The sequence below is a fragment of the Haemorhous mexicanus genome, chromosome Z, assembly GCF_027477595.1.
Source record: "Haemorhous mexicanus isolate bHaeMex1 chromosome Z, bHaeMex1.pri, whole genome shotgun sequence".
Taxonomy (NCBI): Eukaryota; Metazoa; Chordata; class Aves; order Passeriformes; family Fringillidae; genus Haemorhous; species Haemorhous mexicanus.
The window spans coordinates 49,283,104-49,295,764 of NC_082381.1; the positions used below are offsets into that span (position 1 = coordinate 49,283,104).

Below are 12,661 nucleotides of genomic sequence, written 5' to 3' on the forward strand. Positions count from 1 at the left end.
GAGAAGAAATTTATCCTAAAACTAACTTATTTTACTGAGGGACTGTGTTTAGATATCAATTATTTCTTATTATTATGTAAAACTTGATTTTTAAGCAGAGGAGGTCATTTATTACAAAAATCATTCCATTTATAAATTTACTGCACAGTACGCTCTATTTTATTTAGTAAGTGAAACGATTTATGTATTTCCCATTTTACTTTTCTGTCTTAGGTTCAACTATTACAGAAAAACACTTCATAGCAACAAGATTTAGGGCTTAAGGGATTGCAAATAGGTGACATTAGTTGGTCTAAAGGTTGGCCAAAGTTGATTTAAATGTTTTAAAATGTCTAATATCTTTTTTAATAGTGAAGAGAAAGTAAAAAACACTGAATGGAATATTTTTCTTCACTTCAATTATTTAATCTTTAAAGTGTTGTTTGAAGCTTGTTTAATTCCCTTGATTCCTAATTTTTTGCTTTTCTGTTAGAATTCAATGATGTAAAAAGGAAGCTTTTTTTTTGGATTCATGGAATTTCTCTATAATCCTTTAATGAAATCCTTAATAATAGAAAATTATGGCTATCCATTGTCTAGAGAATAATTTGTTTTTCATACATGATTGTCTTTGGATATCTGAAAGAAAGACTTTCAGAGAGAGTATTCAGATTTTCAGATCTTCGGTAATCTGCCATATGCCTCATCTTTTTATTTTGACGTGCAAAGATTCAGTGATTTTCTAGGCAAACTGTGAAATTGTGTAATGTGAAAGTTACTCAGAGAAAAACTCAATTTAAATCATAGTTTTATAAACTACATCAAAATCTTCTCTCTGATGTTGGTAGAGGCTATATGAATAAATAATAAAAGTGAATAGATAGTAGAAGATGCTGGTTGGATTACAGTTGTGATAATTTAAATATAGTTAACAATGGCAATCAATTAACACGTAATCAAGAGATGCATTTCATCCGAACTGAAAAATTGCAATGCTAGCACATTTTACTGTTTCTTGTCTACTATGTTCTCCAGGAGTCTGCAAACTGATTTGTTTCCATGCAGTGCATAAATCATTGCTCTTGCTGTCAGTGAGTGTGAAGAATGAGCTGCAGGCCCCTGCAGTAAACTCTTCCTCTTAAAACAATCTTATCCTATGAAATAGTAGGCTGAACCTTAAAGTAGCTTGTTCTGCTGTTAATTATTTTGTGACCCAATTATTTATGAAATAATTTAAATGTTTGCTACTACTATCCTCTTTCTAGCTCCATCTGAAGTGGCATTTTCATTTGACGTGGGAAATGGACCTAGCGAAGTCATAGTGCAATCACGCAATTCCTTAAATGACAACCAATGGCATTATGTGAAGGCTGAACGAAATGTCAAAGAGGCTTCCTTACAAATAGATCAACTTCCTCAGAGATCTCACAGTGCTCCACCTGACGGACATATTCGCTTGCAACTCAACAGCCAGCTTTTTGTAGGTAGGCGCTCCAAAATATTTCCTGATTATCATCATAAAAATAAGAAAATGCTGGGGTGAGGAGGGGAAGAAAAAGTATTGCCAACCAGATCTTTTGAAAACACTTTTTATGAGGACATGAGAGACTTTGTGAAAAATCTGTGCAGATAATGACTACTTTGAGATTATAGATCAAAGTGTCTTGGCCAGTAGTTTCTCCAGGACAGGATTTCAAATGAAGTTTACTTCTTTTGAGGTTTGTTTGAAGGACCAAGGATCCAAGGATGTAGATTTGCACCCTTTTTTTGAGAGGATGTAATCTACTAAAGGAAGTTGTGCAATTTCTGTAATTTCAAGGAAATTTTTTGTGTCTCTATCCATAGCTTCTCAGGTTGAAACACAACATTAAGGAATTTGGATAAAATGCTGAAAAAGTAGCAATGGAGTAAAATAGAATTAATTAGTATTTATTTAGCTATTGCAGAAAGCTATTTAGAGCTATGTGTTATATCCACAGTAGTGTTCTTAATGTAATATTGACTTATTATGAATTCAGAAGTCTCTGGTGTAAATGTATGTTGTATAGTATAAGAGCATTTAAAGCTGACCTTACTTTTAAAAAGGTCTTTTTTTATGCATGCTCTGAGAAACTCATACTAAATTAATGTAAGTTTAATTTTCTGGATGTTGGGGAGGAATACATTTAAGGGCAATGATGTTCTTAAACTGTAGCTACAAAAAATGTGAATGCTTATGAAAAAAATGAAATAAATAAAGAGAAAATTTTTCTATACTCTGATAAAAAATTGTACCTGTGCCTCAAAAGGTATAAAGAAAAGAAGATGGAGAATAGACCAAACTTTAAAGAATTTAACATTTGGATTAAAAGCATAGAGGTTTCCTTATTAAAAAAAATATACCCAATGTTTTAGTTCCAGTGGAGTTAGAAGTTTTGCGATTGGTTTATATTCACAGTAATGCACTAGATCTACTAATGAAAAGATTGGATTTCTATTTACTAGAGTAAATTGTATTGCTGTTCTCTGACTTGACTTGCCACAAAACTGCTATTATATGAATACCTGAAATTAGATCAGTGAAACGGTCTAATTCTATAGGTGTTTTCGCACTATCAAATCTAAAGAGTTTTTAAATTATTTAAACACTTAGTTGGTTTCTTGTTCTTCTAATCCTCCTCCTAAAAATATAATACTATCCTGTATTAACAGTTGCACTTCCTGGTGAATTTTAGCTATAGAATAGTGATTTTTCTTTTTTTGTCAAATAATCTGGCAAATCCAAGTAAAATTATATGCTCTTGTCCATCTCTTTTATGGAGCTGACAACACAAAAATAGTTTTGACTTCTCTACAGGTAAGTTGTCTGGCTTGTTTTCTGCAGATAATGTTCAGGTCAACAATTGTACTTGAGACTTTGTTTTGCACCTGGTGATGTGGCCTTTTTTTTCATTCTGAAAATTCACAGATCTGTGTTTAATTAAAGGATCTAGAGAAAAATTACATATAGAGAGTCTTTAGAATGATATTAGCAGAGGCACTCTTTACTTAAATGTCATCTTGGAAATCTAGTACGTTCTTGAGTCACCCATTACTCAGTCAGTAACATGAAGACTGTGATTTCTTCAGGCCAAAACAGTCTTTATTTCTTGTGAAGAAGTAAAGTTTTATATACTCTGGTTTTTCAAAACCAGAACTAATGCCTAAAGCAACCCTCCAAACCATAGGATCAAAGACTTATGGAGTTAGTAAGATTGAAAGGCAACTTAATCAAGTTCAAATTTCTTGCCATTTTAATCACAGGGATGACATGAAATTGCCACCACCAGGTTTTTTTTTCCATTATAACTGAAAATAGCAACAGCTATGTCAAGATATTCCATGTAACACCAATAATTATACAAACTTTGAAACTGAAAAAACTTAAAATGGATGTTCTCATGGAAGCATTTATCCAAATGAGAACTGGAAATGTATGAGAATTATAGTTTACAGTCTCATATATTGAGGGATATTTTCTGTTTTTACTTTTTAAAAGAGGACAAAGGACAAGAAGCATCAGTAGGTTGTGCAACAGAGGATGAGAGAGTATGTAGGTTACACACCTTGCAAAGCAACACCGATGAATAAAATGTTAGCTATCATGAAATGTGCTAAAAATAAGGAACAGTGAAAAAAAAATGAATCAACAACTCTTATTACTCTTAGGATTGCTCTGTATCGTTATCACCTCTGCTTGGTAGTCAGATATAATCCAGCTGGTATTCCTCTGTATTGAGGGATGTTAACCTTGCTGTTATTGAAGAATAGACACAGCTTCCTTCTAAGACAAAGTATATCAGAACAGACACCAGTGGAGAGGTATCATAGAATCATTAAGGCTGGAAAAAAACCTCCAAGCTGGAAAAACACTCCAAGTTCACCAAGTCCAGCCTTTGAATGAACAAAACCTCATCAACTGAACCACAGCACTAAATTCCACATTTAGTTATTTCTTGAACTTTTCCAGGAGTTGAGACTTCCCAGCATCCCTGACCAGCCTGTTCCAATGCTTAATCACCCTTTCCATGCAGAAATTCTCCCTGATGTGCAACACGAACATGCCCTGGGCACAGTTTGAGATTATGCCCTCTCATTCTGTCACTATTTTCCTGGGAGAAGAGACAAACCCCCAACTGACTACATCCTCCTTTCAGGCAGTTTTAGAGAGTGATAAGGTCACCCATGAATCTCCTTTTCTCCAGGCCAAACAACCCCAGTTCCCTCAGCTCCTTCTCTCATTAATTACTCTCTTAACCCTTTTACCCACTCCATTCCCTGTCCTCAGGCACACTCCAACACCTCAGTGTCTTTGTTGTAGTGAGGGGCCCAGAACTGGATGCAGCACTCCAGGTGTGACCTCTCCAGTGCTGAGTACAGGGGGGACAGTCACTGCCCTGTTCCTGCTGCCACGGGCCAGGATGCCATTGTCCCTGGCCGCCTGGGCACAGCTGCCTCATGCTCAGCTGCTGACCAGCAAACCCAGATCCTTTTTCCAGCAGGCAGCTTTCCAGTCACTCTTCTCCAAGCCTACAGACTTGCATCAAGTTGTTTTGATCAAAATGTAGAATTGCAAAAATTCTGATTTGTTGAACATCACACAACTGACCTCAGCCCCTCAATCCACCCAGTCCAGATCCCCTAGCAGATCCTGCCTACCCTTCAGCAGGTCAACACTCCCACCCAGCATAATATCATCTCCAAACTTACTGCAGATACACTCATACAAATCACCAATAAAGATACTAGACAGAGTTCTCCCCTCCCCTCCCCTCCCCTCCCCTCCCCTCCCCTCCCCTCCCCTCCCCTCCCCTCCCCTCCCCTCCCCTCCCCTCCCCTCCCCTTTATTGTGAATTTATAGAGTCTTCAAGGGCTCTCTGTAATTACTTGACAAAAAAGAAATCAGATGTATTTTTAAAGCTACTTATAAATATTTTCATATGAATAAGCTTGCGTGTTGGAAAGTCGTAATATAGTGTTCATAGGCTGTAAACTGTAAATATTGTTTACATATCAATTATTTAAAAGTTTTAAAAGCTCCTGTTAATTTATTTTCAGGTGGAACAGCATCCAGGCAGAAAGGATTTCTGGGATGCATTCGTTCATTACGGTTGAATGGAATGGCCCTTGATCTGGAAGAGAGAGCAAAGATAACACCAGGAGTTGAGCCAGGCTGCCCTGGACATTGTAGCAGTTATGGTAACCTGTGCCACAATGGTGGAAAATGTAGAGAGAAATACAGTGGATTCTCCTGTGACTGCACTTTCTCAGCCTATGCTGGTCCATTCTGTAAAAAAGGCAAGCATGTCTTTTAGCTTTATCAGTTATTGACAACAGGATCATACAGTCCAGATCAACATCTTCAAATCCCCTTAAAGATATGTTGAAATCTTGCAAAATACCTAATGTAGGTAAATATTCAGCTGAGTCTAGTCAATATCTGTAAGTTTTGCTAAGCACTTATCTTTCAGAGACAGCTTCAATATATATCATTTAAGCTGGAACCACATTTCCCGAGAGGATCAGCATCTTCATGCAACTATTTTGATTCTTTGATACTACAGTAAATCTAGGAACTATGTTTTTGTGGTAGAGCATTTGAATTTCTGTCTTTCAAATAGTAATCTCAAAACTAAGTCTGAGTTTGGAAAACAAACCAAGGAAGAAGAACTTAAATCTACTTTTTGCTGTAAGAAAGTAAGATCTTTGCAAAAAGGACTGTGAGCCTATTTTCCAAGTCTTTTTAAAGTAGCTTTTTGGTGAAGTTATCATAGTGGTAGATGATCACATGTCTGAATTTCAAAAATTGAAGTTTATCTAGAAGTATTGGTGTTTGCATATAATTCAGATTTGCAAAAAATTCTTGTTTCCTCCATGTATTAAATGCATTCTGCAAAGTACTAAGCAGCTTACATGTCACAACTTCATGTTACTCTAAATTAGCACAAAATCATGTGCTAATCACAGCCATCACAAAAGTGAGGGACCCAAAGTCTATAGAGTTTCCATATATAGTACTGCAGGTCTAATGCCACTGTTTGAGGAATGATGTTTTTCCTCCTTTGCATCAGAAGGACTAATGGTCCCACTGTATTATTCGGCAGAGAAAGACTAGCTTCTGTTGCTAAAATTGTGGGATGACCTATATAATAACTTTCAGTCAGCTTTTGTCAAATACTGGACCAGATTACAGAAATTTCAAGAAATTTCTCCAAAGTGTGTAAGCTGCAATCCAAAGCAGTAAGATAATTGCTTTTAGCAGAAAAAAGCAGAAAACAGAAATCACAGAATTAAAGAAGCCCTCTATAAGTGATTCATACATAGGAAGAGCATAAGTTAGGTTCTATTTTCCTTTTCTTTCTCCCACCTGGCCAGTCTCTTCTACCACATATGTGTTTCAGACCAAATCTAATCTAAATGTTAGGATTCAAATTGCTGCACCCACTTCTTTGTAGGAGCACTGTACATACGAGACAGAATATATTGTGCTTGAGGACTAGGATAATCAATAGAAAATAACCTAGAAAAAAATGCACTTTTTCATGAAACAGATATCTAGGAAACACATCTAAATGAGCTTTTGCCCCAGACCAGGTTGTGTCTTAAATTTCTCTGCAGTTCTAAATGCTAGTTTCATTTATATTTACTTTTTAGCTTTATCACAATAGTCTAGAATACATTTTATTTTCTTCTGTGGTGTGGTAGAAGGAAAAAAACACCAACCAAACAAAAAAAGCTGTCTAGTGTTATTTTGCATTATATTTAAATATTTAATTACTTTTTGTTTCAGAGATCTCTGCTTATTTTTGGACTGGCACTTCTGTGACGTACAACTTTCAAGAATACTACACATTAGCTAAAAATTCCAGTTCTCATGCTTCTTCTTTCTATGCTGACATGACACTGGCCAGGGAAGCAATTACATTTGCCTTTCGAACAACACGGACGCCAAGCTTACTGCTCTATGTCAGCTCCTTCTACAAGGAATACCTCTCAGTCATTCTCACCAGGAATGGTGAGTTTTTAGATTGGAAACTGAAAATTTCTGGAAACATTAATGAATATCATAACTGTCAGCTTGGATTTTCTCTGATTTCCAGACCTGACTCAGGAACTACATATCGTCCTGTTGTTTCTTTAGATGGTATCTTTGTCCTTCAGCTGCATCAAGCAATTCTTTCCACATGAAAAGCATTACTCCTACTGTACTTTCAACTTTCACTACTGTTTTTTAATTATGTTGTCAAAAACATTTATTTCTGAAAACCCTTTAAAAATGTTTGGATTTTAAAGATCGGAAATGAAAATTAAAATTTATCTGAGCTGTGTTCTACTCATGAGGCCTATTAATTGCCATCCTCAAAATAAATTATGAAATAAAATACTTTTTAAAGTTCATTATCCATTTCCCAAATTAATCAGAGATAATTTCATTAAATTTATTTCATAAGCTACTTATACACCTATGAAAATACATACATATATATATACATACCTGTAAAAATACATGTAACATGATTGATATTTCTGTTAAGGCTGAGCATTGATATTAGTTGGATCTTTTCCATTCTTTCATCTAGATCTTGGTTTGGGATTTTTTTAAGTAAAAAACCCCACAGGCTGAGTTAAATTTTCAGGTTTATCAAAGACTCTTTGCAGTCACTGAGGTTCTGTGCTTAAGGAAAGTTCTCTGCTTTCCTAGACACATAATTGGATATGGAGTAGCTGTATTATCCTCTCCATCATGTGACATGGAAAATGTGTTGCTCATGACTGGCCTGGATCTGACATGGGCCCCTATTTCTAGAGCATGAGTAGAAAGTTGTGGTCCATCTGCAGCTGAGAAGGAATTTCTGACCAGGAAACTACATTGCCTCTGTGTTCTCCTCTGAGTCTTTGTGTGACTATTTGTGTACAGATGGTATTCTGGGAGTTAACAACAAGGAATGGAAAGTGATCTAGGAGTTAGTACACTGCATTCAATTTAATTTTTTAATGGTCAAGAGGTTTACAGGACTGGACAGGGATAACAGTATTCAAGAATTATATTTGATAAGTCACACTTATGAGACCTACCAGACTGAGTTTTTCTCAGCTGAATTTAGAAAGTAATTATAAAATTTCTGCCCAAATTTTAAGTCAATAATCAAAATTGAGTCAGCTTATGACTACTTTTGCCACTATATGCTGCTTCTGACATTGCTATTACTCATTCTGTTGCCTTTAATTTCTCACTTACATCAATTTCTCGTGCTATGTCCTTAAACAAATCAAGCATTTGTTTTGCCCTTGCAGTACCCCTGTGAAACACATTAGATCATATATCACTTATCATATATTGTTATAGTATATCATATATCATAAAGTATATGATCTATACTGCTTATAGTGTATGTACTACACCTTTTCTCTCTTTATCCCTGCAGGAAGTTTACAGATAAGGTACAAGTTAGATAGCCATCAAGATCCTGATGTCTTCAGCATCAGTTTCAAAAGCATGGCTGATGGACAACTACAACATGTGAAGATTAATAGAGAAGAGGAAACGCTTTTTGTAGAGGTAATTCTGTTAGTGGTGGGGGAGAAAGTGGGTTATCATAAAAAAGTAGACCAGAAAAATGCAGTAAATACTTGCAACAAGGCAATTACCCCCAAATAAATTCTGCCTTAATATCTCAAGTAATCAAAGCAAAGTTAACACTCTCATGATGCACAGTCAAAATAAATGTCAGCCAATCTTTTTGATGTTAATTTTGTTTATTTCAAAAGGCCAATATCACCTCCTAATTTTATATGAAAATGCAATTAATTGTTTGATGGTTGAATTTTCAAAGTTTGGTAAATGTGTGTGACTGCTGTTGTTTGTGTCAGGTCTTGCATTTTCAGTTTTTTTAGTTAAATTATGCACTAAACTACAGTACAAATATATTACCACACAGATAATACTTTAAGTCTGTTTTAAAATTTTTCTATGATCTCTTTTACATCATCAAAGCAATGTAGCTATAATGAAGATATTTTTTGTTATTTTGGTAGAAATTTCATAATAAAATAGAAACATTTATTTTGCTAATGGTTGATACTAACATGCAAAAGTGTTTTTTTTTTTTTTGTTTAAATTCAAAATACCTGAATGTTATAATTTAGTATTTTGAGGCTAGAACTTGTTTAATGGTACTTGGCTTTAAATTGAGACGCAGAATATTTCCAATATAATATTTGATCTTTATGAAATTAAACGCTGAGTGCCTTTTTAAAATGAAAAGAGACTTTTTCATATTCTTAAAGGTTTGCTATTTTTTATTCATCTCAGAGGTAAAAAGAATCAGCCAAATCACTAAGATAAATAAAGGCTTATTAATTGGGATGCTTAAGAATATCAGTTATAATCAGTGATCTAAGGAAGCTAATAATCTATTTCCTGATGAGTTTTTATGCTATAAATAACAAATGCTTCCCTCAGACCTTCTTATTTTTAGCCTTGATCTAACTTGCTTTTTTGAAAATATTGACTATTATTTCTTCCGTTATTCTACTTTGCTCCTCACTCTATCATTCTATAGATTAACCAGAATGAAAGAATGAAGTTTATTCTGTCTTCAGGCACAGAATTCAATGCAATCAAGTCTCTCGCACTTGGGAAGATTTTAGGTAAGTGGAACACCACAGCATTTTCTAAAACTGCAGGGTTTTCTAAAATATGGATCAAATGTCATCATGCGGCATGAAAAAAAAAAAAAACCAACGCAAATGTCACTGAAAGACATTTGTTGTTGTGGATTTACTTAGACACAGAGTCACAATCAAGGCTGAAACTTCAGTCTTGTGGAAATACAGATATAATCACAAATAAGTGCTTCCTGAAAAAATGATCAAGTGGGTTCCATTAAAAATAATTGTACACTTCTCTCTCATTTTGCAATCAAGCATTAAGAAACACCACTTTGTTTTCTATTCTGGAGAAAAAACAAATCAAATTGAAGTCATACACAAAGATGATATAATACTATTAATCACGTATCGTACTTGAAAAACTTCCTGTGATTAGATTTTGATGTAAACAGTGAAGAATATGGTAATGTAAGTCAAATCTTTGTTGGAGATTCTTTGTCTAGTGAGGATTCTTCAAAATATGTCTGTTTCTCTTAAGTAATGATCAAAATGAAATTTACCAATCTCCAATCACCATTTCTTAAAAGAAAATAGCAATAGCCTGGACTGAAATTCTCAAGACCTTTTTATTTTCATACCTTTCACTTTGGCAAAGACAGAGGAAGATTTGGTGTTGTTGCAAATCTAAAGGATATTTCTCTTTCCTCTAAAGTGATTGCATAGAATCACAGAAAGTTTGGGTTGAAAAGGATGTAAAAGGTCATCTAGTTCCAACACACCTGCTGTGTGCCAGAACAGCTTCGTCCAGACCAGGTCATTCAAAGCCTCATCCACTGGCCTTGAACACTTCCCATGAGGACATGTACTGCTATCCTGGGCAGTCTGTTCCAGCGTCTCTCACCCACACAGCACAGAATTTCTTCCTTATTTCCAGGTTAAATCTACAACTGTTCAATATAAAGTTATTCCTTTCTGTCCTATTACTACATACACATGTAAAATGTCCCTCTTCAGCTTTCTTGTAGCCTCCTTTAGGTACTGTAAGGCTGCTAAAAAATCACCTTGGAGACTTCTCCAGGCTTGAACATCCCAACTCTCAGTCCTTCTTTATAGGAGAGCTGCTCCAGTACTTTGATCATCTTCATGGTCCTTCTCTATACTTGCTCTAACAAGTCCATGTCTTTTCTGTCTGGGACCCCAGAGCTGGATGCAGGGTTCCAGGTGGGGTCTCAGCAAAGCAGACAAGAGGCACAGAGTCACTTCCCTTGCCCTGCTGGCTGGATGCTTTGGATGCAGCCCGGAATCATAGAATGGCCTGGATTGGAAGAGACCTTAAAGATCAACTTGTTCCAACCCCCTATAACAGGCAGGAACACCTTCCAGTAGACCAGGTTTCTCAGAGCTGCATCCAGCCTGGCCCTGAACAGTCCCAGAATACCAATGGCTTTTGGGCTGCAAGCGCACATTTCTGGCCCATGTTGTGCTTCTTGTCCACCAACACCCCCAAGCCCTTCTCCTCAAGGATGCTCTCAATCCATTCATCCCCCTCCCCAGTCTGTGTTGATACTGGGGGTTGCACAGATACGGGTGCACAACTTTGCACTTGCCATTCTTGTTTTTGATGAGATTCATTTGGTCCCAGTCCTCAAACCTGTCAATGTCCCTCTGGGTGGCATTCTATCTCTGAACAGTTCAGTTTAGTGTCATCCACAGAGCTGCTTCAGATGCACTCAATCCTACTTTTGGTGTCATTAAAGATGTTGAATAGAAATAGTGTTGGCCCAGAGGAGCACCACCTGTCACCAATCCCTGTTTAGACATTGAGCTGTTGCATGCAAATATTTCAATAAGGAGATCCAGTTAATTCTTTATCTGTCAAACAGGTGGTTGTTGTTTTCAATTATGAGAGTGTTATCTAGAAAAGGTAGAATAATAATTTAAAATATATCATAAAATTCATACAGTGATAGTTATTTTTATGAGAACAATTACCAAATGCTAAATAGCTTAAAATGTATTAAAAAAATTCAGAAACTGTGTTTATAGACCATAAAAAAATCTTATTTATTGCTTCGTTATCTTTAAGAGAATCTCAGTGTAGCTGATTTGTTTTCTTCCTGGAAGAAAACCCTCTCTAACACAAACAGAAATATATACATTTGAAATGTAGATTTTATATATAAATCTCACACTCCAAAAGAAAACTGATATGTAGATATGCACACAAAATGAAAAAGAGAATGATCACTTACACATAACTTTAAAGCAGTATTAGTTGAACTATAAACTACTACAAGAAAATTGTTACAAATATTTCTAAACTTTACAATATGATGATAAAATTGAATCAGGAATGTATAATACTTTGAAGAGTAGTAATTTATTGCAGTCACACTTACATAAGGTTAATACCACAGTGACCATTACAGAATGAAAGCTTCTTCTATCTTTGTTATAAAATATCATATCAAAACTGTTTACTTAAAAATGCGTTTGATTAAATCTATGGAAATGTAAATTTGTAGATAAATAGTCTATTGGTCTTTTGACCAGGATGAATATTGTCTCTTCCAGTTACAAAAATTCAGAGGTGGGATTTTCTTCAGTTAAGTGATGGCTTTGCAATGACACAGCAGTGCAAAGCACAGAGTTATAATGACTTGGGGGCAGTCAGCCCAATTTGTCTCAGAATCTGTAGTGAAGAAAACATTTCTCCCTGTTTCAAATGAGTTACTGTTTCTCTTAGAAATCTGATTGCTTTAGGTTCTGATTCCTCTGGAGTCCTGTCTATAGACTGAAGACTTCATGAAGGCAGAAAAAAAAAGTAATGAATGTTTATTGCAGTGAAGAGGTCTAAAGGAGTTAACAAAATGTGAGATCACGTATTTCTTGTACATGAAAATGTTGATCAGGAAGACCACACAAGGAAGTTTTTTTTTTTTTAAAGAAGTATCTTCAGTTGGAGAAGTACTTTTCTGAGCTCTTCTGCATTTGAACATGACAGTTTTTTGTTCAAACAAAACTTCTGCAGAATCTCCTGTTCTAGCCAGAT

The 12,661-nt window shown here is 35.5% G+C and overlaps 1 protein-coding gene across 1 annotated transcript in view; it reads left to right on the forward strand.

Moving 5' to 3' along the window:
* The window catches only part of CNTNAP4 (contactin associated protein family member 4), a 203,137-nt gene that overhangs the window by 179,685 nt on the left and 10,791 nt on the right, over nucleotides 1-12,661 (forward strand). The window contains exons 17-21 of the mRNA XM_059836635.1: nucleotides 1,245-1,463; nucleotides 5,056-5,295; nucleotides 6,788-7,012; nucleotides 8,424-8,557; nucleotides 9,561-9,648. Of these exons, the coding sequence (XP_059692618.1) occupies nucleotides 1,245-1,463; nucleotides 5,056-5,295; nucleotides 6,788-7,012; nucleotides 8,424-8,557; nucleotides 9,561-9,648 (906 nt within the window). The remainder of the gene's footprint in view (nucleotides 1-1,244; nucleotides 1,464-5,055; nucleotides 5,296-6,787; nucleotides 7,013-8,423; nucleotides 8,558-9,560; nucleotides 9,649-12,661) is intronic.